The following is a 27,148-nucleotide window of genomic DNA, read 5'->3' on the forward strand; positions in this document are numbered from 1 at the left end:
TCACAGGTGAGTCCTTCACGTGTGATCACAAATCAGGCTGCGACACAGAGAGCCGCACGATGTCAGTGAAATCGGGTGAAGCTCTGACGTCACTGCTGCGGACTCCTGTGTCCTGGCACTGACCTCGGAGGTTCATGACAGCACACAGAGACAGAGCTGCGGGATGACAATGAAGTCGGGTGCAGTTCATCTGAGTTCATTCTCATTGCCCGGCTCTGTCTGTGACTGCTGTCAGTGGGCATGTAGCAGAGCTGAATTGCCGAGGGACTGCACTGACAAAAATGCATCCAAAACGCATGAAAAATGCATGAAAAATGCATCCAAAATACATGCGTTTTGGATGCACACTTTTTGTCAACACGCAGTGTCAAGTCTGCCAGAGGGTGCATTTATTTCTGCACTGGCAAGGACGCAGTGTGCGCATGAGCCCTTAGAGGCTCTACTTAGGGTCACAAATGTTGGGGTCAGCCCCCCCTGCCCTCTCCCAACCCTATTATAACTTTCACATGTTCTCATGTTAGTAGTTATGTAAATAGGGGCCGCTCACATAAAAGCCGCACCGCAACACGACGTGTGCTGGAAACATACATCTGTGTAACTTCCAGTCGTACTACAATTGAACGACAATGATATCGTAAATAAACAGCCAAAACGCAAATCGCATGTAACGTGCATTACAGTCTACGGCAAACGAGTCGAGATTGCTTAGCAACCAGCGATCGACAATTAAACGTCTGTAAACATCTGAATCCTTAGCTCTGTGCGCACTGACACTGCAGGGGCAAACACCTGGGGACAGCAGCCCTTTAAGCAGTGAGTTCTGTCTGTTAGACCTTTCAATAACTCGGGGGCATTGTACTCTGTCACCTAAAGAAATCAGTTTCACCATAACCTGTTGCCGCTTCACCGATGCACTGCTTACAGGTTGTGACTGATATGGACGCCGTGCCCGGGGATGACAATATGGAGATGGAGGAGGAGGGGGGGTGCAGCACCTGGTGTAAGAGGTGGGGAAACCCTGATGAAACCTGCAATGCTCAGCGTCGGTAGCACGAGCATGTGAGCCGTCCCGGAGTCCGACTTTGTCCCGTCCATCACAAGGTTACCCAGTGTGCCGTCAGGCAAATGTAGCTTCCCTGTCCACAAGCACTTGTCCACGTGTCGGTGGACGTTCCTAGTACCTGCATTGGAGAGGACACGGGAGAGGTTATGGGACTCGTGCTGGTGTAAGGTAGGGACGGCACCCTGGGAAAATAGTGACGGCTGGGAACAAGTACTGAGGGCCGACTGCTGGCCCTCTAGAAATGATAGAATGCCGCATGATGACTGAGGCTATGGTGGAGGACGACGACGGGAAAAATAATAAACCATGAACCGTATATGTTTTTAGGGTTTGAAGGGGTGCATGGGAAGTCGCGGCCAATCCAGGCCTTGTTCATTTTCAGAACAGTCAGCCTGTCAGTTACTATGTCCCCGGTGGCACAAAAAACAATGGAATCAACTTTTGATATGAATAAATAAATGGAAAAAAAAAATGGCGCGAGGTTCCCCCTATTACCACCGCATCAGGACAATCAGGAAGAGCCGAGTGCAGCACCAGAATTGCCGCATCTACTGTGCGATGGCTGTAGGCTCCTATTTTTAGGCTGGGAAGGGCCCAATAACCATGGATTTTCCCAGGGTAATTAGAGATGAGCGAAGGTTCGGGGTTCGGAAACCAATATGAGTATAGCACTGTGCTTGTGTATGAGTGATACCCAGCATTGTGCGAGCTGCGGGAAGTGTTTGATTGGCTCAAAATTGGCTTAAATTCAGCATTATGAAATATAGTGTTCAAAGAAAAAAATAAATAGCAAAACAATTCCAGAGCACAGTGGCGGTGTTTTTCTTTTTCCCCGTTAAAGATACATCTCATAACACTGAATTTACGCCAAATTTTAGATGATCAAACACTTCCCATAGCTTGCACAATGCTGGCGTCACTCATACACAAGCACAGTGCTATACACACATTGGTGATTTTCTCGTCATTTTCCAAACCTTGAGCATGAGGTTCACTCATCTCTGCTGGTAATACCAGCCCCCAGCTGTCTGCTTCATCTTAGCTGTTCATCAAAAGTATGGGCCATCCCAAATAATTTAATTTTTTCATTTATTTAATAAAAAAAAGCCTTAAAATAAGCTCCACAGGGTGACATTTCTTTATATGTCTGTCCCTATAATCTATTATCTACCTTGTAGATCTGACAGAATTAAAGAATTAAAGAGACTGTAAGGTTCACTCATCTCTACTGGTAATACCAGCCCCCAGCTGTCTGCTTCATTTTAGCTGTTCCTCAAAAATCTGGGGGGATCCCAAATAATTGTTTTAATTTATTTAATCTTAAAAAGCTGTAAAATAAGCTCAACAGGGTGACATTGTATTATATGTCTATCACTCTATCATCTACCTCTATAGACAGAATTAAAGAGACTGTACTCCAATGATTCATGTAATGCTTTATTGGCAGATCAATTCACAGGGATCTACAAACACATTAGATTCATTTACCAGGAGACCATGGAGGGGGGGTAAGGTGTAAATAGACCCAAGGAACAAAATAAAAACATTGTTATCTGAAAACACCTAAAGACTAAAGACAGTAAACAGAGAGTGACTGTGATAACGGCTCCAGGGTGTGAAAATGTACAGAATCACAGAGAGAACTAGGCAGGAGCAAACAAATAAGGAAAACACCCATTATGTGTGTAATGCGGCTGTACCCAATGCTGGAGAATACTTACCATATGTATGTGACCCAGGGACGCCCGGGGAGACCTGACACTCATATTGACAATGAGGTGATTATCTTTGTACCATTCACTGTGGTCTAAAACAAAAAAAGAAAAAAAAAAGCAGAAAATCCACAATCATTTTTATACCTGCTTTTGAAATCAATGGGTGAAAAAACCTCTGCAAAAACACAGAAAACATTGGCACGCTGCAGATTATTGTCTGCACCAAGTCTGCAAGTCATAAATAAGCAACGAGCTGATTCTGTTCAGGTTTCGTAATAAGTCTGCGCTTAAAGACATATACTGTAAAAACAATGCACCGTGTGCACACAGCCTAAATCTGAGTGTGTAAAGGAGTTAGATCTCTGCTTGTTGTCATTGATGGGAATCCTTACTTCTGGAAGTCGTGTGATGGAGGCAGAGGCGCTCGCCTCCTTACAGAGCAGTCACCAGAGCCGTGTTCTATATTGATCCCATCATCACGGGACCAGGAAAAGTTTTGATTCTCTGTAAAAAGTAGAGGATCCAATTCAATGGCAGCACCCGCACACGAGCGTTGGACTCCACGGGTTTTCTACAGACGTTCCTCTTTCATCTAGTTCTACTGATAAAGGTCACTGAATCGACCGAAACGTCTGCTGCAATTGAACTGTTTTGCTGTTAGCAATAAAAGTTTTCTTGTTCTTTCACATCGGTGTGCCTGGTCTATTACATTGTATTTCTACAGAGTCTGATCCTACCAGAGCACCCAGTAATCATAGACAGAGGTGCAGTGTTACTCCATATCAGCAGTACTCAAACAGTGATGAGCGGGCACTACCATGCTCAGGTGCTCGGTACTCGTAACTAGTGATGAACGAGCACTACCATGCTCGGATACGAGGTACTCATAACCAGTGATGAGCGAGCACTACCATGCTTGGTATTTGTAATCAGTTATGAGTGGGCATTATCATGCTCTGTACTTCATAGTATCATAGTATCATAGTTTTTGAGGTTGAAGGGAGACTCTAAGGGCGGCTTTGCACGTTGCGACATTGCACGTGCGATGTCGGTGGGGGTCAAATCGAAAGTGACGCACATCCGGCGTCGCAGTCGATATCGCAACGTGCAAATCCTTTTTGATACGATGAACGAGCGCAAAAGCGTCGTTATCGTATCATCGCTGCAGCCTCCGACATTTGCATAATGCCGGTGCAGCGACAGGTACGATGTTGTTCCTCGCTCCTGCGGCAGCGCACATCGCTGTGTATGAAGCCGCAGGAGCGAGGAACTTCACCTTACCTGCCGCCGGCTGCAATGAGAAGGACGGAGTTGGGCGGGATGTTTACATCCTGCTCATCTCCGCCCCTCCACTTCAATTGGCCGCCTGCCGTGTGACGTCGCTGTGACGCCGCACGACCCGCCGCCTTAGGAAGGAGGCGGGTCGCCGGCCAGAGGGACGTCGCACGGCAGGTATGTGCGTGTGAAACTGCCGTAGTGATAATAATCGCTACGGCAGCTTTCACTAGATATTGCACGTGCGACGGGGGCGGGACTATCGCTGCAGCATCGGTAACACATTGTTACCGATGTCGCAGCGTGCAAAGCCCGTCTAAGTCCATCTAGTTCAACCCGTAAGCCTAACATGTTGATCCAGAGGAAGGCAAAAAAACAAACAAAAAAAAAAAAAACCCAATGTGGCAAACAAGTTCCAATGGGGAAAAAATGTCCTTCCTGACTCCACATCCGGCAATCAGACTAGTTCCCTGGATCAATACCCTGTCATAAAATCTAATATACATAACTGGTAATATTAAATTTTTGAAGAAAGGCATCCAGGCTCTGCTTAAATGTTAGTAGTGAATCACTCATTACAACATCATGCGGCAGAGAGCTCCATAATCTCACTGCTCGTACAGTAAAGAATCCTCGTCTGTGATTATGATTAAACCTTCTTTCCTCAAGACGTAGCAGATGCCCCCGTGTTGCAGTCGCAGGCCTAGGTGTAAAAAGATCTTTGGAAAGGTCTCTGTACTGTCCCCTCATATATTTGTACATTGTGATTAGATCCCCCCTAAGCCTTCGTTTTTCCAAACTAAATAACCCCAAGTTTAATAACCTGTCTTGGTATTGCAGCCCCCCCATTCCTCTAATAATCTTGGTGGCTCTTCTCTGCACCCTCTCCAGTTCAGCTATGTCCTTCTTATATATCGGTGACCAGAATTGTACACAGTATTCTACGTGCGGTCGCACTAGTGACTTGTACAGAGGTAGAACTATATTTTTTTCATGTAACTATATTTTTTTTTACTTGTAACTAGTGATAAGGGAGTACTAACATGCTTGGGTGCTCGGCACCTGTAACTAGTGATGAGTGAGCACTACAATGCTCGGTAATTGTAACCAGTGATGAGCGAGCACTACCATGCTCGGTACTTGTAATGAGCAGTCAGATGCTCGTATGGGTACAACTCAAGTACACGAGTATAACAGAAGTCAATGGGGAACTTGAGCATTTCACCTATTGACCTTCATTATACTCAGTACACAAGTCACGCCCATCCAAGTATCCGATGGCTTGTTAAGAGTACCGAGCATGGTAGTGCCCACTCGTTACTAATTACGAGTACAGATCACCAGAGCAAGGTAGTGCCCGCTCAGCAGTAGATCATTAGAGAACTACTAATCTCAGAGCACGGCATCGATATCAGTCACAAGCTGTAAGCACTGCCTCGGTGAAGCGGCAACAGGTTATGGTGAAACTGATTTCTTTAGGTGACAAAGAGCACAGAGCCACAGAATTATTGAAAGGTCTAACAAAAGACAGAACTCACTGCTTAAAGGGAATCTGTCACCAGGTTTTTGCCACCTAATCTGAGAGCAGCATAACGTAGGGGCAGAGATACTGATTCCATTGATGTGTCACTTACTGGGCAGCTTTGACAGCACACAGCTCAGTAAGTGACACATACAGTGCCTTGCAAAAGTATTTGGTTCCATTGAATTTTTCAACCTTTTCCCACATTGCAGGCTTCGAACATAAAGAGGTGAAGAATCAACAAGTGGGACACTATTGTGAAGTTGAACGAAATTTATTGCTTATTTTAAATTAAAAAAAAAATAAACTGAAAATTGGGGCGTGCAATATTATTTGTCCCCTTTACTTTCAGTGTAGCAAACTCGCTCCAGAAGTTCATTGAGGATCTCTGAATGATCCAATGTTGTCCTAAATGACTGATGATGATAAATATAATCCCCTGTGTGTAATCTAGTCTCCGTATAAATGCACCTGCTCTGTGATAGTCTGTGTTCTGTTTAAAGCACAGAGAGCATCATGAAGACCAAGGAACACAACAGGCAGGTCCGTGATAATAATAATAATAATAATTTTATTCATTTATATAGCGCTATTAATTCCACAGCACTTTACATACATTGGCAACACTGTCCCCATTGGGGCTCACAATCTAAAGTCCCTATCTGTATGTCTTTGGAGTGTGGGAGGAAACCGGAGAACCCGGAGGAAACCCACGCAAACACGGGGAGAACATACAAACTCCTTGCAGATGGTGTCCTTGGTGGGATTTGAACCCAGGACCCCAGCGCTGCAAGGCTGCAGTGCTAACCCCTGAGCCACCGTGCCGCCCGTGATACTGTTGTGGAGAAGTTTAAAGCCGGATTTGGTTGCAAAAAGATTTTCAAAACTTTAAAGATCAGAAGGAGCACTGTGCAAGTGATCATATTGAAATAGGAGTATCATACCACTGCAAATCTACCAAGACCCGGCTGTCCATCCAAACTTTCATCTCCAACAAGGAAAAGACTGATCAGAGATGCAGCCAAGAGGCCCATGATCACTCTGGATGAACTGCAGAGATCTACAGCTGAGGTGGGAGAGTCTGTCCATAGGACAACAATCAGTCGTACACTGCACAAATCTGGCCTTTATGGAACAGTGGCAAGAAGAAAGCCATTTCTCAAAGATATTCATAAAAAGTGTCGTTTAAAGTTTGCCACAAGCCACCTGGGAGACACCAAACATGTGGAAGAAGGTGCTCTGGTCAGATGATACCAAAATCGAACTATTTGGGCACAATGCCAAATGATATGTTTGGCGTAAAAGCAACACAAGTCATCACCCAGAACACACCATCCCCACTGTCTAACATGGTGGTGGCAGCATCATGGTTTGGGCCTGCTTTTCTTCAGCAGGGACAGGGAAGATGGTTAAAATTGATGGGAAGATGGATGGAGCCAAATACAGGGCCATTCTTGAAGAAAACCTGTTGGAGTCTGCAAAAGACGTGAGACTGGGACAGAGATTTGTCTTCCAACAAGACAATGATCTCAAACAAAGCAAAATCTACAATGGAATGGTTCACAAATAAACATATCCAGGTGTTAGAATGGCCAAGTCACAGTCCAGACCTGAATCCAATTGAGAATCTGTGGAAAGAGCTGAAAACTGCCGTTCACAAACGCCTCCATCCAACCTCATTCAGCTCCAGCTGTTTACAAAATTCTCCTTGTAGTGTGGGTCGAGAAGGGTGAACAACCAGTAATTACTATTGGCCAAAATGTGTATAACGTGAGGGTCACAGGAAAGGCTGCGGGACATAAACACCGCGCTTACACAGTGCACCTTTCCAAGTAGCTCAATCAAATCTAAGTAGGTTTTCAGAAAGCGCTGAATCACTAAGTTGAGCACGTCGGCCAGACCTGGTTCATGTGCAAGCTTGCCAAGGTTCAGAGCCACCACCAGAGTACGGCCATTATCACACATGACCATTCCTTGTTATAGATTAAATGCAATATGTCACCAGGTTTTTGCTCCCCCCCATCTAAGACCAGCATAATGTAGAGACAGAGACCCTGATTACAGCTACAGTGCCTTGCGAACGTATTCGGCCCCCTTGAATTTTTCAACCTTTTCCCACATTTCAGGCTTCAAACATAAAGATAAAAATGTTAATTTTATGGTGAAGAATCAACAACAAGGGGGACACAATTGTGAAGTTGAACGAAATTTATTGCTTATTTTAAACTTTTTTAAAAAATAAATACCGTATTTTTCGGACCATAAGACGCACTTTTTTTCCCCCAAATGTTGGGGGAAAGTTGGGGGTGCGTCTTATGGTCTGACTATAGGGCTGCGGCCGGGAACGAGGGTGCTGTGGTGGAGCGGGTCATCGGGGACACGAGCAGGCAGCAGCAGCGCCTGCCGTGACCACGTGGGCCCGCTCATTACATATGCACGCCCATCCTCCCGGCCATCTCTCAACGCAGAAGCCGGCGCTGACAGGTGGACGGGAGGACGAGCGGGGACGCGCGCATAGTAAAGAGCCGGCCGCATGATCACCCCTGGCAATTACAGCCTGGAGTGATCATGTGCGGCTGTATTCACTGCCCCCCCGCGCGTCATTACCAGCGCGGGGTGCAGTGAATCAGTACACTCACCCGTCCCAGTGTGTGGAGCCGCCCCCTGCAGCACGCGATGTCTTCCTGTTTGTGCCGGTCAGCTGATCTGTGCTGAGCTGGTCAGCTGATCGGCACAGACAGGAAGACATCGCGTGCTGCAGGGGAACGGCTCCACACACACAGATCAGCGTGCCAGAGAGGAAGATGATCGGTGCTGCAGGGAGTGAGGAAAAGGTGAGTATAAACGTTTATTTTTTTTCTCTGTGCTATAGGATACAGGCCATATACCAGGATGGTATATGAGCACGATGGGGGCATATAGCAGGATGGGAGTATGTGAACAGGCTGGATGGGGGGGGGGGGGTGTGTGAACAGGCTGGATGGGGGGGGGGATGTGAACAGGCTGGATGGGGGGGGTGTGAACAGGCTGGATGGGGGGGGGGATGTGAACAGGCTGGATGGGGGGGGGATGTGAACAGGCTGGATGGGGGGGGGATGTGAACAGGCTGGATGGGGGGGGGTGTGAACAGGCTGGATGGGGGGGGGGGATGTGAACAGGCTGGATGGGGGGGGGGGATGTGAACAGGCTGGATGGGGGGGGATGTGAACAGGCTGGATGGGGGGGTGGATGTGAACAGGCTGGATGGGGGGGTGGGATGTGAACAGGCTGGATGGGGGGGGATGTGAACAGGCTGGATGGGGGGGTGGATGTGAACAGGCTGGATGGGGGGGTGGATGTGAACAGGCTGGATGGGGGGGTATGTGAACAGGCTGGATGGGGGGGGGATGTGAACAGGCTGGATGGGGGGGGATGTGAACAGGCTGGATGGGGGGGGGGATGTGAACAGGCTGGATGGGGGGGGATGTGAACAGGCTGGATGGGGGGGGATGTGAACAGGCTGGATGGGGGGGGATGTGAACAGGCTGGATGGGGGGGGATGTGAACAGGCTGGATGGGGGGGGGATGTGAACTGGATGGAGGGGGGGGATGTGAACAGGCTGGATGGGGGGGATGTGAACTGGATGGAGGGGGGGGATGTGAACAGGCAGGATGGGGGGGGATGTGAACAGGCAGGATGGGGGGGGGATGTGAACAGGCTGGATGGGGGGGGGATGTGAACAGGCTGGATGGGGGGGGGGATGTGAACAGGCTGGATGGGGGGGATGTGAACTGGATGGAGGGGGGGGATGTGAACAGGCAGGATGGGGGGGGGATGTGAACAGGCAGGATGGGGGGGGGATGTGAACAGGCTGGATGGGGGGGGGATGTGAACAGGCTGGATGGGGGGGGGGGATGTGAACAGGCTGGATGGGGGGGGGGGGATGTGAACAGGCTGGATGGGGGGGGGATGTGAACAGGCTGGATGGGGGGGGGGATGTGAACAGGCTGGATGGGGGGGGGGGGGTATGTGAACAGGCTGGATGGGGGGGGGGGTATGTGAACAGGCTGGATGGGGGGGGGGGTATGTGAACAGGCTGGATGGGGGGAGTATGTGAACAGGCTGGATGGGGGGGGGTATGTGAACAGGCTGGATGGGGGGGGGTATGTGAACAGGCTGGATGGGGGGGGGTATGTGAACAGGCTGGATGGGGGGGGTATGTGAACAGGCTGGATGGGGGGGGGTATGTGAACAGGCTGGATGGGGGGGGTATGTGAACAGGCTGGATGGGGGGGGTATGTGAACAGGCTGGATGGGGGGGGTATGTGAACAGGCTGGATGGGGGGGGTATGTGAACAGGCTGGATGGGGGGGGGTATGTGAACAGGCTGGATGGGGGGGGGTATGTGAACAGGCTGGATGGGGGGGGGTATGTGAACAGGCTGGATGGGGGGGGTATGTGAACAGGCTGGATGGGGGTTTATAGCAGGATCATATACAAGGCAGGAGGATCATTACCAGGCTGGGGTACCTTAGTAGAAAATTTGGGGACATTACCCCCATAACAGTTTCAGCAGCAGATCCTCGCCCCATAACAATGTGTCATGACCACATTTTTTGCTTAAAGTTTTATTTTCCCATTTTCCTCCTCTAAAACCAGGGTGCGTCTTATAGTCCGGTGCGTCTTATAGTCCGAAAAATACGGTAACTGAAAAGTGGGGCGTGCAATATTATTCGTCCCCTTTAATTTCATACTTTGTAGTGCCACCTTTTGCTGTGATTACAGCTGCAGTCGCTTGGGGTATGTGTCTATCAGTTTTGAACATCGAGAGACTGAAATTCTTTGTGTGCCCACAATCAGGGTTTGCAGCGTTTTGGGCGCAGAGTGTTTTCCCTGCATCCATAACGCTGCGTTGTGCAGTAGAAGCACAGTGGAAGGATTTTTAGAAATCTCATGGCCACTGTGCTTATTTTCTCCGCAGCATAAACCGACCTGTGGCGCAGCTTCCCGAGCCTCAGCATGTCAATTTATGCTGCAGAGATGAGTGTTCTCTGCAGGTAGAATAGAACTAAAGTCCACAGCAGCCTGAACCCAAATCGTGGGCATAGGAAGCTGCATTCTCCCGTGGACAACAGCACTCACATCTCTGCAGGAAGGCTGACACTGGGTACTAGATGCCGTTTCGCTGGATCATGGCCACATAGCCTAACAGTGAGAATATTGTTGCTACAGCAACATTTTTGTGAAGTACCTGTGGATTCAAAATGCTTACTATACTCCTGAATAAAATCCTTGAGGGGTCCAGTTTACAAAATGGGGTCACTTGTGGGGGGTTTCTAATGTATAGGTACCCAAGAGGCCCTGCTGATGTGACATGGTGCGCGCAATTTATTTCAACTTTTCAAAAATTCAAATGGTGCTCCTTCCATTCCAAGCCCTCCCATTTATCCAAACAGAGGTTTTTGGCCACATATGGGGTATCCCTGCGCTCACAACCTGTGGGGTCCACGTTTTGTTGTTGCCTCTTGAAAAAGTGAGAAATGTGATGCTAAAGAAACATTTTTGTGAAAAAAATGAAAATTTTCAATGTCAACCTAAGCTTATCAAATTCTGTGAAGTATTCGTGGATTCAAAATGCTCAATATACACCTAGATAAAAGCCTTGAGGTGTCTTGTTTCCAGAATGGGGTCACTTGTGGGGGACCTCCACTGTTTAGGAACCTTAGGGGCTCTCCAAATGCGACATAGCGTCCACTAATTATTCCAGCCAAATGTTCAGTCAAATGGCACTTTTTCCCTTCCGAGCCCTGCTGTGCACCCAAACAGTTGATTTCCACCACACATAAGGTATCAGCATACTCAGGAGAAATTGCACAATATATTTTAATTTTATGATGCTTTTTTTCATTTTACTCTTGTTAAAAAAAAAAAGCTATGTGGTTGAAGTAACAATTTTGTGGTAAAAATGTATTTTTTTTAATTTCACAGATCAACATTATAAACTTCTGTGAAGCACCTGGGGGTTCAGGGTACTCACCAAACATCTAGATAAATTCCTTGAGGGGTCTATTTTCCAGAATGGGGTCACTTGTGGGGGACCTACACTGCTTAGGCACCTCAGGCGCTCTCCTAATGCAACATGGTGTCCGCTATTGATTCCCGCCAATATTGCAGTCAAATTGCACTCCTTCCCTTCCAAGACCTGCTGTGTGCCCAAACAGTTGATTTCCACCACATATAAGATATCACCAAACTCAGGAGAAATTGCACAATAAATTTCATGGTGATTTTTTTCCTGTTACCCTTGTGAGAAAAAGCTACCTGGTTGAAGTAACAATTTTATTTTTTTATTTTCATGGCTCAACGTTATAAACTTCTGTGAAGCACCTGGGGGTTAAGGGTACTCACCAAACATCTAGATAAATTCCTTGAGAGGCCTAGTTTCCAATATGGGGTCATTTGTGGTGTTTTTTTGCTGTTTACTTACCTTAGGGGGTCCTCCAAATGCGACATGGTGCCCGCAATCTTTTTCAGCCAAATTTCCTTTCCAAAATTCAAATATTGCTCCTTTCGTTCCAAGCCCTCCCATTTGTCCATACAAAGGTTTCATACCACATGTGAAGTATCACCGCGCTCATAAAAAAGTGGGTAACAAACATTATGGTCACATTTTTGGAATTACCTCTTGAAAAAGTGAGAGAATTGATGCTAAAGCAACATTTTTGAGAAAAAAATGACAATTTTCAATATGACAACGTAACGTTATCAAAATCTGTGAAGTACCTGTGGGTCCAAAATGCTCACTATACCCCTCGATAGAAGCCTTAAGGGGTCTAGTTTCCAAAATGGGGTCACTTGAGGGGGGTTCCTGCTGTTTAGGTACCTTAGGGGATCTGTAAATGCAACATGGTGCCCGCAATCTGTTTCAGCCAACTTTGCTTTCCAAAATTCAAATATTGCTCCTTTCGTTCCAAGCTCTCCCATTTACCCAAACAAAGGTTTCTGACCACATGTGGGGTATCAGCGCGCTCATAATAAAGTGGGTAACAAAGTGTGAGGTCCAATTTGTGGTGTTACCTCTTGAAAAAGTAAGAAAATTAGTGCTAAAGCAACATTTTTAGGTAAAATGTTAATTTTTCTTTTTTTTCATTCCACATTATTTTAGTTCCTGTGAAGCACCTGAAGGGTTAATAAACTTCTTGGATGTGGTTTTGAGTACCTTGAGGGGTGCAGGTTTTAGAATGGTGTCACTTTTGGGTATTTTCTGTCATCTACGCCTCTCAAAGTCACTTCAAATGGGATGTGGTTGCTAAAAAAATGATTTTGTAAATTTTGTTGAAAAAATGGGAAATTGCTGATGAACTTTGAACCCTTCTAACTTCCTAACCTCAAAAAATTTTGTTTCAAAAATTGCGCTGATCTAAAGTAGAAAAGTGGGAAATGTTATTTATTAACTATTTTGTGTGACATAACTCTCTGGTTTATGGGCATAAAAATTAAAAGTTTGAAAATTGCAAAATTTTTAATCTTTTTGTCAAATTTCAGATTTTTTTATAAATAAAAAAAAAAATATCCTAAATTTACCTCTAATATGAAGCCCAATATGTCACGAAAAAACAATCTCAGAATCACCGGGATCCATAGAGCGTTCCAGAGTTATAACCTTATAAAGTGACACTGGTGAAAATTACAAAAAATGGCCTCAGCATTAAAGGAGTTGTCCGACAAACTCAAAGATTTTTGTTAAACTAATCTGTGCTGTATTGTCATATAAATCACCCCTACATTGTTATTTTTTGTTTTCTAACTTTTGTTCCTCTTGAATTCACTCTTTATTCTCTGCAGCTTCTTGTTTACATTCAGATCCAGCAAACATGACCACTTCCTGTGCAAAACCTCAGTCAGAGCTGTCACCACCCACCCCAGTGTCCAGCCCCACCCTCTGCCCGTTCCCTGCACACACATTCCCTGTCAGTATTCTTCCCCAGCACCTGACCTGGTATCACTACAGCATTGCAAATAACAGCCCCACATCGGGCTCTGCACTAGTGATGGGAAATCTAGTTCATTTTGGTGATTAGTTCACCATGAACTAGTTCACTGAAAAGATTAGTTCAAAAGATTTAGCTCATTTAGTTCAGTATTTCTCTCCACCCTCTCCTGTGAGGAGTTGATAGGAAATGCATCATGTGACCTGTGAACTAAATGAACTATATGAGCTGCTGAACTAAATGTTCTACTGAGAATGAATCAGGACAGCCTAGTTCAGTCTGATGCATCTCCCTGAGCCCAGCAGCGCCCCCTGTGTAGAGTGTAGAGTACTGACCCATAATGAATGTGTATGAGGGAGCTGAGAAGCAGTTCAGCAGCCACCATTTTGAGAACAGAACATGAGCCAGTGGTAAAGATTTTAGCAAGACTGATCTAGGCTACAGGAGGGTGATCCTCTACAGGAGGGTGATCCTATCACACAGACGGGTGAGGGGCATGAACCACAGACACAAACTCTCTCATACACACATATGAGCTGTGTCTGTCTACTGTGCAATTTCAGTTTTTATTAATATTATTATTACTATTATATTTGTATTTGATGTGTGCTAGTGTTTTACTACCTTCAAGTGTGAGAGCAGGAGCCTCCTGGAGCTGTAGAGGATCACTCTCTGTCTCCTCACACTCGCTGTTTAGTTCATAATGAACTAATCTCTGTCAGGATGGTGACTACATGAACTAGTTCACTCTGAAGATTAGTTCATTTTGAACTACTCACTCACGAACTACCCATCACTACTATGCACCGCACACGCACACACATGGCTCTGCATCGCACACGTATGCTCTGCACCGCACACATATGGCTCTGTACCGCAGACGCACACATATGGCTCTGCACACGCACACATATGGCTCTGCACCGCACACATATGGCTCTGTACCGCACACATATGGCTCTGCACCGCACACATATGGCTCTGCACCGCACACATATGGCTCTGCACCGCACACACATGGCTCTGCACCGCACACACATGGCTCTGCACCGCACACACATGGCTCTGCACCGCACACACATGGCTCTGCACCGCACACACATGGCTCTGCACCGCACACACATGGCTCTGCACCGCACACGCACACATATGGCTCTGTTCCGCACACGCACACATATGGCTCTGCACCGCACACATATGGCTCTGTACCGCACACATATGGCTCTGCACACGCACACATATGGCTCTGCACACGCACACATATGGCTCTGCACACGCACACATGGCTCTGCACACGCACACATATGGCTCTGCAGCGCACACGCACACATATGGCTCTGCACACGCACACATATGGCTCTGCACACGCACACATATGGCTCTGCACACGCACACATATGGCTCTGCAGCGCACACGCACACATATGGCTCTGCACATGCACACATATGGCTCTGCACATGCACACATATGGCTCTGCACATGCACACATATGGCTCTGTTCCGCACACGCACACATATGGCTCTGCACCGCACACATATGGCTCTGTACCGCACACATATGGCTCTGCACACGCACACATATGGCTCTGCACACGCACACATATGGCTCTGCACACGCACACATATGGCTCTGCAGCGCACACGCACACATATGGCTCTGCACACGCACACATATGGCTCTGCAGCGCACACGCACACATATGGCTCTGCACATGCACACATATGGCTCTGCACATGCACACATATGGCTCTGCACATGCACACATATGGCTCTGCACATGCACACATATGGCTCTGCACCACCCCCACCCCACTATAGGGAACACATGTAGGGAATACATACTCACCCGTCCTCGGTCCCCGCCGCTCCTGCACGTTCACGCGCTGTCTGTGCTCTGGCCATATCAGCACAGTAGCGACGTCACCGCTGTGCTGAAGAGAGCACAGACAGCGGGAGGGACAGTGATGAGAAGCAGCGCTGCGCTGCTTCTCATCAGCACTTTCATATGTACCGGCATCTGTGATCTGTGATGCCGGTACATTTGAATGTGTGATCCTGAGCAGGGGCCCGGTGCTGGAGCTGACACCACGTCAGCCGCCGCCAGGCCCCGCCCCCAGGTCACGGACCCCACAGCAGTGCAGGGGGAGGTTACTGGAGAGTAAAAGAGGTGCGGGGGAATGTGTGGGAGGGTGCAGGGAAGGGGGCGGGGACTCACGCAATGTACAGCCCAGCAGGGAGGCGACATGCTGTTTCCAGATTTGCATGTCAACATGGCCCTGCCCATGTTGACATGAAATGACCGGAAGCAGCAAAATCGCGGCAGGAGCGGTCACATGACCGCTCTGAACCGGGGGGAGAGGGGCTGACAGCAGGGCAGGTAAGTGGTCTCTATCTACTTACCTGCCCCAATGTAGCCCACTAGGGAAATAAAAAAAAAAGTCAAAGAAGCCGGATAACCCCTTTAAGTACAAAACTGGCTTCGTCCTTAAGGGGTTAATACACCTGTTACCCTAATAAAACCAGAGCAACAATAACAAAAACTAAACACCTGGAAAAAAGGTGACTCGATTGTGCTCCAGCGGACACAGACGCCAACCACAGACTCAAGGGTTCGAATCCAGATGTATGACAGGGAGAAGGTGGACAACTGTTCACCAGAGCAAGGGATAGGTGGTTTTCTTTTTCCCCGATGTATTACTATGCACCCCTCCCCCCCCCCCCCCCCAAAAAAAAAAAAAGTATATGGCTCATGGCTTACTATTTTTCCTGTCCTCTTCTTCCTCCACCATATCAACAGGGTCATCCTGCGGCAATTGCTGTAAATTATTAGTGGGTCATCAGTTTTGAGAAAACTTTGAGAAATCAACCAAGATTGAGATTTTGGCCAGCACGGATTATTGATTTTTCACCCTTCTCGATCTACACTACAAGGTGAATTTTCCATCTCTCGTTCCGGATGTGGAGAGCTACTATAATGGAAATATGCAATATGGCTGGAATTCAAAATATCGTCAGCAGGAGGAACGTACTTAAAGCCGCACCCAAAAGGTGATTGGGCAGACAAACAAGTAAATTAATACACCTGTTACCAGAGCAACGATAAACTAAACACCTGGAAAAAAGGTGACTACTGTGGTTTGGTGAACAGAGATGCCAACCACAGACTCAAGGGTTCGAATCCAGATGTATGACAGGGAGAAGGCGGACACCTGTTCCCCAGAGCACGCACGCACACACGTTCCCAGGGCAAGGGTTGGGAGTTAATTTTTTTTTCCCCAGTGTATTCCCATACACCCCTTCGAACTCAGGGGCGGATTAAGGGTAACCAGGGCGCTGGGCTGTTCAGGAACTGTGGGCCCCCCATCCCTACACATGGGTTATGTGACGGGTCACTCATCAGACACCTGAAACAGAATTTCTGAAAAATAGTTCCTTACACTATAATCTAAAAAACATCCACTGATCTAATACATATACCCTTTAGTTTAAAAAAAAAAAAACAAAAACAAACAAAAAAACAATCACTAAGGCCTAGTGTTGAACAGTTAACTTTAAATTTGTAAACAAGACTAATGCAAAGAAAAAAATAAATAAAAATGAAACAATTGAGCAAAAACCCCTGCGTGAACATAGTTTAACAAATACTGAAGTAAACTATTCATCAAATTCTCAGCATGTGCAGGAGGCATTACAAATACTGAGGTAAAAACTCACCAATACTTAACATGTGCACAAAGCCTTAGGCCCCGTGTGCACGCTGGGGTTAATGCAGCGGATTTGCTGAATGAATTGCTGCAGAAAATGTTCATAACCTTTCTGCAGTCCTTCCCCAGCAAAAAAAAAAAATAAAAAATGCTGTGCGCATACGCACACTGCGGTTTTTTTCACCCTACAGGTTTTGCTGCAGAATTTTCCAACCAGTGGAAAACCGCGGCAAAACGCAGGTGCGGTTTTATCACGTTTTTTGCCGCTGGTTTGGTATTCTGCCAGAGGGTGCAGATTTTTGTTAAGAAAAGTCAATTTTCTAGTGCGCACATAGCCTTACAGATACTGAGGTAAAAACTCACCAAATACTGAACATGTGCACGAGGCCTTACAGATACTGAGGTAAAAACTCACCAAATACTGAACATGTGCACGAGGCCTTACAGATACTGAGGTAAAAACTCACCAATACTGAACGTGTGCACGAGGCCTTACAGATACTGAGGTAAAAACTCACCAAATACTGAACATGTGCACGAGGCCTTACAGATACTGAGGTAAAAACTCACCAAATACTGAACATGTGCACGAGGCCTTACAGATACTGAGGTTAAAAAAAAAAACCTCAGCAATACTGAATGTGTGCACATGGACTTACAGATACTGAGGTAAAAACTCACCAATACTGAACGTGTGCACGAGGCCTTACAGATACTGAGGTAAAAACTCACCAATACTGAACGTGTGCACATGGTCTTACACATACTGAGGTAAAATCACCAAATACTGAACGTGTGCACGAGGCCTTACACATACCGAGGTAAAAACTCACCAATAATGGCCATGTTCAAAGCAGGTGTTTTTTTCAGCAGCAAAATCTGAGCAAAAGCTGCAGCTTATTAGCATTTATTGGCATTAAACCAATGAAAAAAAAACTGCAAAACCACCCTATGTGAACATAGCTTAAATACTAAGGTAACAAAAACTAATACTGAACGTGTGCACGAGATCTTGGGCCATGTGCACACATTGAGTATTTGATGAGTTTTTTACCTCATTATTTGTAAGGACATGTGTTCACATTCATCATTTGGTGACTTTTTATTACCTCCATATTTGTAAAAAAAAAAACAAAACAAAACAAAAAACCCCCCCTCAAATACTCAATGTGTGCACGTGGCCTGATTGTAGTTGTGAAAATATATATGTGATATGGGATTGGTGTGGACAGATGTCCCCGGTCTGCACACTGTATGTGCCCCTCCATTATATCCACTACATACATCATGATTAGGGCTGTGCGGATCCAGACTGTAAAATCCGGATCCGCGCGGTTTCAACGCTCTCTCTGGGTGCCGGACGCGGGATTCCGGATTCGACAATTAGAGTAAAAATAAACAAAAGAAGAAATAAGTGAGAGTTTCATACTTACCGAGACTCGGTGTCATGGCAGCACACTGCTTCCGGGTCGCGCATACACTTCCTGTACTGTCCATCGCATACACACAGCTTTCCGTGTTTTCCCCGCCCACCGGCCGTCTTCTCGTCTGAGATTGGTTGCAGGCTGACACGCCCCCAGCCTGTGAGTCTCTGCTGCAGTCATCGCTTATTGTGACTCAGTAATAGGGTACACTCATAGCTGGCAGTCTTCTCTATGGCTGCTCGCTCTGAGATGTAGCAGAGCTGGATGTGTCGTCATGGGACCTCGTGTGGATTACACCGGAGCTGCAGGGTGTTTGGGCTTAATAAAGTGGTGAAGGAGGGTGCGTATTCTGTACTTTATTCCAAATAAAGGATTTTTCTCTGTGATTATTTACATTCACTTACATGTTTGTGTGATGCAGGTATCTGATAGACGCCTGTGCCATCACAAACCTAGGGCTTAGTAGCAGCTATGCGATGCTATTAACCCCTTATTACCCCGATTTGCACCGTATCAGGCCAACGAGAAGGGCTGGTATCGCACCGGGATCGTCACATCTAATACATGCGGCAATACCGGGTGGCTGCAGGCTGAGAATACCAGCCCCCAGCCGGCGTTATCATGGCTGGGGATGAAAATTAGGGGGAACTGCATGTCTTTTTTTTTATTTATTTTAATAAAAAAAAAAAAAAAAGCCGGAACACTGCTTTCCCCGCCCACCGGCGGCCGTCCTGACACCTGTGACTGGTTGCACTAAGCTGAAACGCTGCCTCTCAGGGTGGGGGCGCGTCTAACTGCAACCAATTACACGCGCAGGTGGGCGGGCAAAGTAGGAAATATTGAATTGTCGGCTCCGGAGTGTAAAAATGTGACCCGGAAGGAGTGTGCCGCCATGGCACCATCTCAGTGAGTATACCGCACTTGCTCCTGCCCCCCTATCCCCTCCACAAACGTTTTTAATCTCCAGATTACGGTCTCCATTGACTTATATAGGCACCGGATTCCGGAGCGGATCAGACTCTTTAATATCTGGCTGTGATCCGCCGATCCCGGATTTTGGAGTGTTTGGTCAACTCTAATCATGACACATGCAGAATATCCTGATGGAGGGGCACACACAGTCTGTGGAGTCAGATACTGGAAATATCCACGGTGGAGGGAGGGCCAGTGGGGCTCAGTGTGCTGGGGTGTTTCAGCCATGGAGTTTCAATCCTCCATTCCCGATCTATACATACACAGTGCATGGACTTGGAATGGAGGAATGAAACTACCTAGAAGACACCCTCGTCGTCCCCCCCTTCCTTCACATAGTGTGCCGCCGTTGCCTGCTGCTAGTGAACAGGTCGGCAGGCACCTCCAAAGATCAGGTCACCGGTCCGTCTCCACTCTTCAGGCTGCTGGACTCCAGTGTAGCCTGCAACAACGCCGTCTGCCATCACCATTACAGAGGACGCTCCTCTTCGGCAGACAGGTGGGCGGGACTCCCTCAGCCGCCGCGCCGCACCCGGTTTGTTGCTAGTATGCCCTGCTCAGTGCTGCCACTGGGAATTTCAGGGCCCCACACTGCCAACATTTTCGGGCCCCCTTCAGACTCCACCACAGCTCCGCCTCTAACCCTCAAACCTTCGACAATAGAAAAAAGTTGCTGCCAGCATCACGTCCAAGAAATAAGGTTAAAAACCAATTTTATCCCTTAACGTTAAAACCAACACTAGGTTGGATGGACGTCCACGGAGTATAAAACAATGCCTTATGTGTTTCAAACCTAAAAGAGGTTCTTAGTCTTAGAAATATCCTGCTAGGCTTGCACAAGTTATAGAATAAAATTGGTTTTTAACCTTATTTCTTGGCAGTGATGCTGGAAACAACTTTTTTCTATTGTCAGACTTTGCCTCTTAACATGGAGCTGACCTCCCTGCACCTTGCCCCAGAGAAAGGACCCAGGTGATGCATTTACCGGGTGAGCTGAGATCCTCCAGGTATACCGACTTCCAACCTTCCACAGTCCCACCATCACTTTTGGAAAATCTCCAATTCTTCAAACAATACCCACCAATCAAACATTAACTGTTAGTCGTCGTTTTGACAGCACAAAAAAAGCTGCATGCACCATTTTTCGAGCCATCATAAAGACGAGCCCCAGACAGAATCGTCAGTCATATGCGTATTATTTATAAAGGTGTGTGTGTGTCCCCACTAAAGGAATCCACACCATCGCATTTACAATCACGATATTTTGCACAGGCGCCTCATTTCCTCATTTGACTCGGGAACGTCAGACTGTTTTGAGGGGAAAATTTAACACCGCGCTTTACAGTTACTCTCCAAAAAACCTCCTTACAGTGAATAGAGCTGGGAGCTACATGTTATTAATAGGAGCTGTGATTGATTGCTATAGGCAATGAAGGACATTCTTAGTATAAGAAGCTTATGTGTGAAGTAATATGATGTCGGTGGAGAGGCAGCCAGCCAGGGAAAGAGACAGCCAGCCTACATGCATATATACACACACAACCCTAGAACAAGCACACAACAAACAGTATACATTACCACATCTTGCAGGTCCTGATCGGTGCAGAGCAGGAGAGGAGCCAGAGGGACCTCCACAGAGGCTGCACCAGCTGAACTGCTACAGGACCTGCCAGTTCACCGGTCATGTCTTCAGGCAAGGTCCTTCATCTTTCTCAGCCTCTGTTCTGCTCCAGTACATTTCCTGTCCTGCACTGATCACATAGATAGATCAGCCTCATTGCCCTGATGGCACCCTGGTCCTGCCGATGTGCTGCAGGATGGGCGGACGACCCAACATCTTTTAAATGTTTCATGCAGATTCTAATGGGGGCAATTTACTTTTCGGCGCATGGGCCCCCTGGAGCATCAGGCCCCGGGCGGTAGCCCAGATTGCCCACATTATAATCCGCCTCTGTTCCCACCCAAAGAATGGTAGAAGGTTCATGGTTTATTACTTTTCCTGTCCTCTTCCTCCTTCACCATATCAACAGGGTCATCATGTGGCAATTGCTACAAATTTTTATAGGGCCATCAGGCGGCTCTCACTCAGTTCAGAAAACTTTGAGGAATCAACCAAGATGGAGAGCGGCTATGACGCCATAATCGGAGTAACCATCCCGCTTCTGTGTGTACTCACACTCACTGCTCACAACTAAAGAGGAAGCTTTGCATGTGGACCTTGTGGAGATGGAGAAAGTACACGGGGTGCTACATGCTTGCATATCCTGACTGCATGCCCTGGAAATGCTGCTATTTGTGGACTCAGACGTTCCATCATCTGATGGCGACAGCCATCCTGCGGTACTCGGTTTCCAGCCGCCAATACATTTCGCGGTGTGCCCTCCCCACCTTACACCTGTACGTGTCCCATAACATCACCTATGTCCTGACCAATGCAGCTAGGCTGGAGCAGCAGTATACCTATAGAAGGACTGTAGAGCAATATACCTCCAGCAGCTATCCCTACACTGAATGCCGCTAACAGCGGTATTAATAAAGAATAGATGTAGGCCCGAAAAGGACTTTTGGTTTTATATATCAGCAGCAAGGTCTTTAAAGGGAACCTGTCACCAATTTTTCGGCCTATAAGCAGCGACCATCACCACTGGGCTCTTATATACAGCATTCTAACATGCTGTATATATGAGCCCAGGTCGCTGTGTAAAACATAAAAAACACTTTATAATACTCACCTAACGGTCGAACTGCGGTGGATTCTAATCAGATGGGAGTCTCCATTGTCCAGTACCGGTGCTGCCTCTTTTGGCCATCTTTTTCCTCCTTCTTCTGAAGCCGAGGTGAATGATGCATCCTACGTCATGCACACACCCCGGCATTGAGGTCCTGCGCAGGCGCACTTTAATCTGCCCTGAGCAGGGCAGATCAAAGCATTGTAGTGCATCTGCGCAGGTACGGCGAGTGTGTATGACGTAGGAGGCGTCATGCACACAGGCTTCAGAAGGAGGATGAAGATGGCCGAAAGAGGAGGCGCTGGCACCAGAGAATGGAGACGCCCATATGACCCAACTCCACCGCAACGTGATCGTTAGGTGAGTATTATAAAGTGTTTTTTTTTTTTGTTTTATAAAGAGGCCTGGGCTCTTACATACAGCATGTTAGAATTCTGTATATAAGAGTCCACTGGTGGTGACCGCCACTTATAGGCCGAAAAACTGGTGACAGGTTCCCTTTAAGGCTAGAATCCCTGTCTACAGGCCTCTAGTCCTCTATCTCTTCTCCAGCAGCTTACCCTAAACTAGATGCAGATAGGAGCGGTATTACTAGAGAATTTGGCAGAAGAGAAATGATGGTTTATTGTTGTACCAGCAGGTACTTTCTCGCTGTAACACTGTCCCTTCTCCAGCAGAATCTCTCCCTATTCCCTACACTATTTCAAAGTACAGTGCAGCAAAAATGGCGTCTGAGTCTTATATAGATCCAATGAAGCTATGTGGCCGACCAACCACAGTAATGCCAAAAGTCAAGATAACTACGGCATTACTATGATTGGTTGGCAATCCCTGCATGTTTACTGGCTGATAAAAAGCAGTAAAATATGCGGGGTGGGGAATCAAGCATGGCGCTTAAGCACCCGCAATACTCGATTGAGCGGTGCCCAGCACCACCGACGCTAGAGGCGGTGCTTTTTACGCTAGATGCGGTGCACTGACAGATGCTGTGCCTTGATATTAGATGCTATGCCTGTCACCTATCGCTTTGTGTAGCGCCCCGATACTAGATGCAGTACCCAGCACCGAGACACTATATGCAGTGCCCAGACGCTATATGCAGCTACAAAAAAAAGAGACAATTGCACTCTGTAGTGCAATGAATATGGGAATATAGACATGCATTACTGCAATGAAAAAACATGCAAAAACAGATACCTGGCACACAAAAATGGTCAGATCTTGTGTGAGCCCAACAGCCAGCGTTGAGGCAACCTCATACACCTACAACTAAGGACTGACGTCCAAAACGCGTCAGTGTTGTGCATCTTATCATTTTAATGATGAAATAAAGTTTTATTCATATTGGTGCTAGATACTCACGCTTTTCGTTGCTATACACAGCGCCCAGCGTACAGACAGCACATGCGGCGCCCTGACGCTACGTTTAGCACCCCGATACGCAGTGCCTAGACACTAGAGACGGCGCCCAATGCCCTGAAGCTACAGGCGGCACCCAGCCAGTAGAGGCGGCACCCAGCCAGTAGAGGCGGCACCCAGCCAGTAGAGGCGGCACCCAGCCAGTAGAGGCGGCACCCAGCCAGTAGAGGCGGCACCCAGCCAGTAGAGGCGGCACCCAGCCAGTAGAGGCGGCACCCAGCCAGTAGAGGCGGCACCCTACTCACCAATAGTAGATGCGGCGCTCGTCCATCACTAGTTTTCTTTTTTCCACCATTTCATCACACTAATAGTTTTCTTCCCGTTTTCCAGCACATTATATTCTAAAGTGAAGGATGTAAGGGGAAAATATAAATGGCGGCTCTTGTAAGAGGGGGCAGGGAAAAAAAACAAGAGAGAATAAATGGAAAAGCCCTGGTGAGGAAGAGGTTAATCACGGAGAGCTGAGGTAACGGAATATATTAGAAGATGCCCCGATTCTGTAATAAATGGCTTTCACTCTTGAGGTGGAATCTCCCCTGTAAACCGTGTCCGTACACTGAGCTCCCGCCCGACCAGACCCCGGGGCTCCCCCCACAGCTCGGAGTACTCACGCCCGCAGGAGGAGGCCGCGCATTGTAAACGCGGAGGACACTTTACTCTTCAGGTTCTCAGCTGCCATCTCGAACCGTAATCGTTGGTGTTGTCAAATCGCGCAGACAGCTGTGATGACGTCACACGAGGATGACACTAGAGTATAAGCTATGCTCCGATCTCATGTCCTCGGAATGCCGCCATCTTGTTGGAGACCAAACTCTGCTGGACTGTCGTGTTAAATTTGCGCACTGTACACTAGTTGCGCTTTCTATACGGTTTTCCTGAAAACAGGAGACGTAGACGCTTATTAGGGTTTATTTTTCTGTCAGAAAAGGGACGTTCATCATAAACGCCGCTAGTAGGTTTGTCCCTCGCCGCCACCCGTCCGGTTGTAGTTATCTGTGGCTCATGCTGACAGTTGTATAAGCTGAGCGCTGTGAGGGGTGATGGCCGCTGCACAGCGCTTCTGTGTGGCCGAGGAGAGGAGCGGGCACTGCGCTGCCATGGACCGGCACTGCCTGTATGTGTGGGGCGGATACGTGGTAAGAGGATGTGCGCGGATTACAGCACGGAATTCTCCCTGATTTCCTGTGCGGATTTAGTGTGTGCACCTGTTGCTATGGAGATGGCAGATCCCGAGTCCACAGAGCAGAAACGCTGCGCTTTTCTTGTGCAGAAAATATGAACATCGATATGGTTTTGCACAGACGCCGCAGATCTGAGCACAGATTTAATTTTTTTATCAAACCATAAAATGCTATTTAATTTTTAACTGCACAATTTCAGGGTTTTGCAATAATAATAAAAAAAAAGCATAATAAAAAGTGCCAATAAACGCCCTAATCCCAGCAGATTGCTATTGAGTATATGGTCCTGCAGGAAAAGGCGCAGTTTTTAGTATGTGTGTGAACATGGCCGGGGCTCAGCACAGACTGGACACGCTCTTTCCCGAGAGGGTTTCGGACGAGGTTTTCCGGTATTGTTCTTTGCAGCCTTCAGATTGGACAGATCCTAGTTTGGAGGTTTCCGTCAGAATTCACATTAAGAATTTACACTTTCATTTTTCAAAACCTCTTAAGAGTAAATAAATACATAAAAATCTCAACATGTCTGATTGTATTCCCCACCAAATAGCCTCTTGGAACTTATTTCCAAGAGGAATAACAGAGGAACTACATGAAGGCAGTTTTCCAGGTTATTCAAGTCCTAGGTGATCAGTGTTGGAGCAGTTCGGATCAGATATGAGCGGAGCAGCCCGGCTCGGTACATTGTAGCGGATGTCCCCCGGTTCTGCAGTTCGGCCCCTATGGATGTGCCGCTCCCCTCCAGCGCAGTTTTCATGCCCCCAGACCTGCACACCGCTGATTGTGGAGGTGCCAGGAGTGGAAACCCACTGGTGTAATGTTCATCATCCGTCACCTTAAAAACATTTAACAACTAACAGAGAAGGCAACTTAGGCCCTGTGCGCACTTGCCGGTTTTTGCCACGGATTTACTGCGGTTTTGCTGCATGTTTTGCTGCATGTGATGTTCATAACATCTCTGCAGTGATTCACCAGCAAAACATGGGGGGAAAAAATGCTGTGCGCACTATGCGGATTTTGACAGCTGCATGTTTTGCTGCGGGATTCCTGCAGCAAAAATAATTGCATGTCACTTCTTTTCTGCACGTTGCTGCGGCATTTCACTCCATTGACTGCCATGTAATCGGGAAATCCCGCAGGGAATAACGCAGGTAGCAAATTCTGTGTTCATTGCGTTCTCCTGCGGTATTTCGCGGTTTCGGGACATAATGTTCATCGCTGCCTGCGGCTTACAGGGAAGTGATGTCATTATGACAGGAAGAGGAAGCGGAGCAGAGAGTAAACACACACATCACAGACATATAGTAAACACATATCGCACTCACACATAGACACAGACATTAGAATACACATACAAATCAAACTGACATGTAGAAAAAAAAAAAAACAACACGTGGGCTCCGCCGTATTTTTACCGTCCACCCGAGGTAAACACACAGCGGCAGCCTGGTATTCTCAGGCTGGGGAGGGCGAGGGACAGGGTTAATACCCCCTCCTCCCACAGCCGAGAATATCAGCACGCAGCTGCCTCGGGACTGTCGCATCCATTATGCGGCAGTCCCGGAGTGTCCCGGCTCTTCCTGTTGCCGTGATGCGGTGGCAATCAGGGTAATAATGGGTTCATGGCAGCGGATTGTCGCCACTAAGTCCAGGCTTAATCATGCAGCGTTTATGAGACAGCTTTCATGATTAACCTGTAAGTAAAGTGAATAAACACACACCGAAAAATCCTTTATTTTAAATAAAACACAAAAAAAGCCCTTGTTTCACCCCTTTATTAACCCCTCCCAAACACACAGCTCCGGCGTAATCCACCGAGGTCCTACGATGCTTGAATCCAGCCGCGACTGACACTGTACAGAATGCAGCCTCGTAACGAGACTGCAGAGGTAACCACAGGTCATTTCTCACGGCCGGTGATGTGAACACACTACCGCTCGGGAGAACTGCAGCGTGTAAATTGTTGATTGATCTGTCATCTATCTATCTATCTATCTATCTATCTATCTATCTATCTATCTATCCCTCTGTCTATTTGTCTATTTGTCTATCTCAAAAGGAAATGCCTTTTTTTTTTTCAATGTGCTTTATTGCATTGAATGCATTAAAACACATGTACCAACCCGCACCCGGCAATACCGCGAACAATACCGCGGTAAAACCGCAGCAAACCG

At 47.2% G+C, this 27,148-nt stretch overlaps 2 protein-coding genes across 3 annotated transcripts in view; one reads left to right on the forward strand and one right to left on the reverse strand.

Annotated features, from left to right (window-relative positions):
- Window positions 1-24,504, reverse strand: part of LOC142258516 (DNA polymerase epsilon subunit 2-like) — a 32,829-nt gene extending 8,325 nt beyond the window's left edge. For both annotated transcript variants that reach the window (XM_075331138.1, XM_075331137.1), the window contains exon 1: window positions 24,408-24,504. In XM_075331138.1, coding sequence (XP_075187253.1) covers window positions 24,408-24,475 — 68 coding nt within the window. In that variant the 5' untranslated portion in view covers window positions 24,476-24,504. The remainder of the gene's footprint in view (window positions 1-24,407) is intronic.
- A 197-nt stretch (window positions 24,505-24,701) lies between these two features.
- Window positions 24,702-27,148, forward strand: part of KLHDC1 (kelch domain containing 1) — a 37,243-nt gene continuing 34,796 nt past the window's right edge. The window contains exon 1 of the mRNA XM_075330751.1: window positions 24,702-24,932. Coding sequence (XP_075186866.1) covers window positions 24,837-24,932 — 96 coding nt within the window. The 5' untranslated portion in view covers window positions 24,702-24,836. The remainder of the gene's footprint in view (window positions 24,933-27,148) is intronic.

This window comes from Anomaloglossus baeobatrachus, chromosome 12 (assembly GCF_048569485.1).
Source record: "Anomaloglossus baeobatrachus isolate aAnoBae1 chromosome 12, aAnoBae1.hap1, whole genome shotgun sequence".
NCBI classification, from domain to species: Eukaryota; Metazoa; Chordata; class Amphibia; order Anura; family Aromobatidae; genus Anomaloglossus; species Anomaloglossus baeobatrachus.